The sequence below is a fragment of the Echinops telfairi genome, unplaced genomic scaffold, assembly GCF_000313985.2.
Source record: "Echinops telfairi isolate 266 unplaced genomic scaffold, ASM31398v2 ScPeMD7_7417;HRSCAF=8455, whole genome shotgun sequence".
NCBI lineage: Eukaryota > Metazoa > Chordata > Mammalia > Afrosoricida > Tenrecidae > Echinops > Echinops telfairi.
This window is the reverse complement of record NW_022111317.1, coordinates 550,730-552,132: the sequence shown is the minus strand read 5'-3', so window position 1 is coordinate 552,132 and position 1,403 is coordinate 550,730. Positions and strand designations below refer to the sequence as shown.

Sequence of the window (1,403 nt, the reverse complement as noted above, 5' to 3'; positions counted from 1 at the left end):
AGAGCAGGGCCTTCCAGAAGAGCCCAGTCTGGTCCACCCTTCTCCCTGGCCATCTGGTGTGGTCATTCCTCCCCACCCCCCAACCCCCAGGACAGTCAGACTTTGCCCTCGCCCACCCACCGGGTGACCACCTGACCTCCCTGGTTTGTGCTGAGCAGGGTCCGTTCATGTACTCCAGTCCAAAGGCCAGTATCACCAAGCAGCTGAAATCTTCCCCGGAACTGGCCCATGAGAGTCCACCCCAGGGGACACGAACTGTGTTTTCCTGCCCCGTCGTCCCTGCGGGCCGGCCTCGGCAACCAGCAGAGTGGTTACCAGGCTCTGGTAGCGCCCACGGCTGTGTGCAGTCACCGTTTGCTTGGACCACACGCTGCGCAGACCCTCTGCCGACAGGCCCCAGGCTGCCCACCCAGATCCCGGTGGGCGCTCAGCCATGGCCCTGAGAATGCTATCCAAGCAGTTCTGCATCCAAAGGCCTCGAAAGGTGACCACGGGGCAGGGTGGGCTGGTTCTGGGAGTGAGCTGAGAGGGGTTCCAGAGGACCGTCTTCCATGGCCTCCCCCACCCCTCCCACAATGGACACCCACTCACCTGGTCTAGCAGGCTACATGGCTACATGGGGAAGGCACTTGTCCCCAGGCCACCCAGCTGTGGAGGCAGTGTAAAGCGCCTGAGAGGTGGCCCCAGGAGAAGGGAGCTGGATGACCAGTCACGGGGTGCTTCCACTGCCCTGCCTGGTGGTCAAGCAGCTTCCAGAGCAGGCTGGGGGCTGCCCTCCCTGCACACCCTGGAGCGGAAGGCCTGGGCTTGGCTGTGCTCACAGTGGCCACAGGCGGTGTGGGAAGAAGGTGGGCCCTGTTCCAGGGTCAGCGACCCCTTTTTCAGGCCCAGATATGAGAGGGGGGCTGCAGGAGGCTCTAAGCCCTGGGATATCCCACCTGCCTCTCTGGCCTGAGCACAGTGGGCCTAGAGGGTCCCGCCATAGAAGTCAGATGACAGGGGAAGGGCTTGTGCCTGTCTGAAGGGCCGGGGTCCCAGCACGCAGCAGGCTGGGGCTGGGTGGGGGTCGACTGTCCCTGGGAATGTGTGGTCAGCAGGCTTATAACCGCTTCTGGTTCTGGAATGAAGGGCAGGGGAGAAGCTAGCCCTGGGCTAGTCTGAGGCTGTTTGGCAGAATTAAAATAAATGCTTTTCTTCAGAGACCAGAGGACATGAAGGTCTGAGGGGTGGGGAGGGGTACCCGTAGAGGGACATTCACTGGGGGCAGGGTCTCAGAAAGAGAGGCAACGGACTGGTTCTTGCAGATCAGAATTCTGGGGTCCTCTTTTTCGTGAAGGGCGTGTGGGACTGGGGCTGAGACGCTGACCGTCTCTTGGGTCAGGGTGTACCCCGGTTTGGTACAT

General features: G+C 61.7%; 1 protein-coding gene across 2 annotated transcripts in view; it reads left to right on the top strand.

Annotated features, from left to right (window-relative positions):
- Window positions 1–264: 264 nt before the first annotated feature.
- OSBPL5 (oxysterol binding protein like 5) overlaps window positions 265–1,403 on the top strand; it is a 61,602-nt gene continuing 60,463 nt past the window's right edge. For both annotated transcript variants that reach the window (XM_004713604.3, XM_045297244.1), the window contains exon 1: window positions 265–484. In XM_004713604.3, the coding sequence (XP_004713661.2) occupies window positions 434–484 (51 nt within the window). In that variant the 5' untranslated portion in view covers window positions 265–433. The remainder of the gene's footprint in view (window positions 485–1,403) is intronic.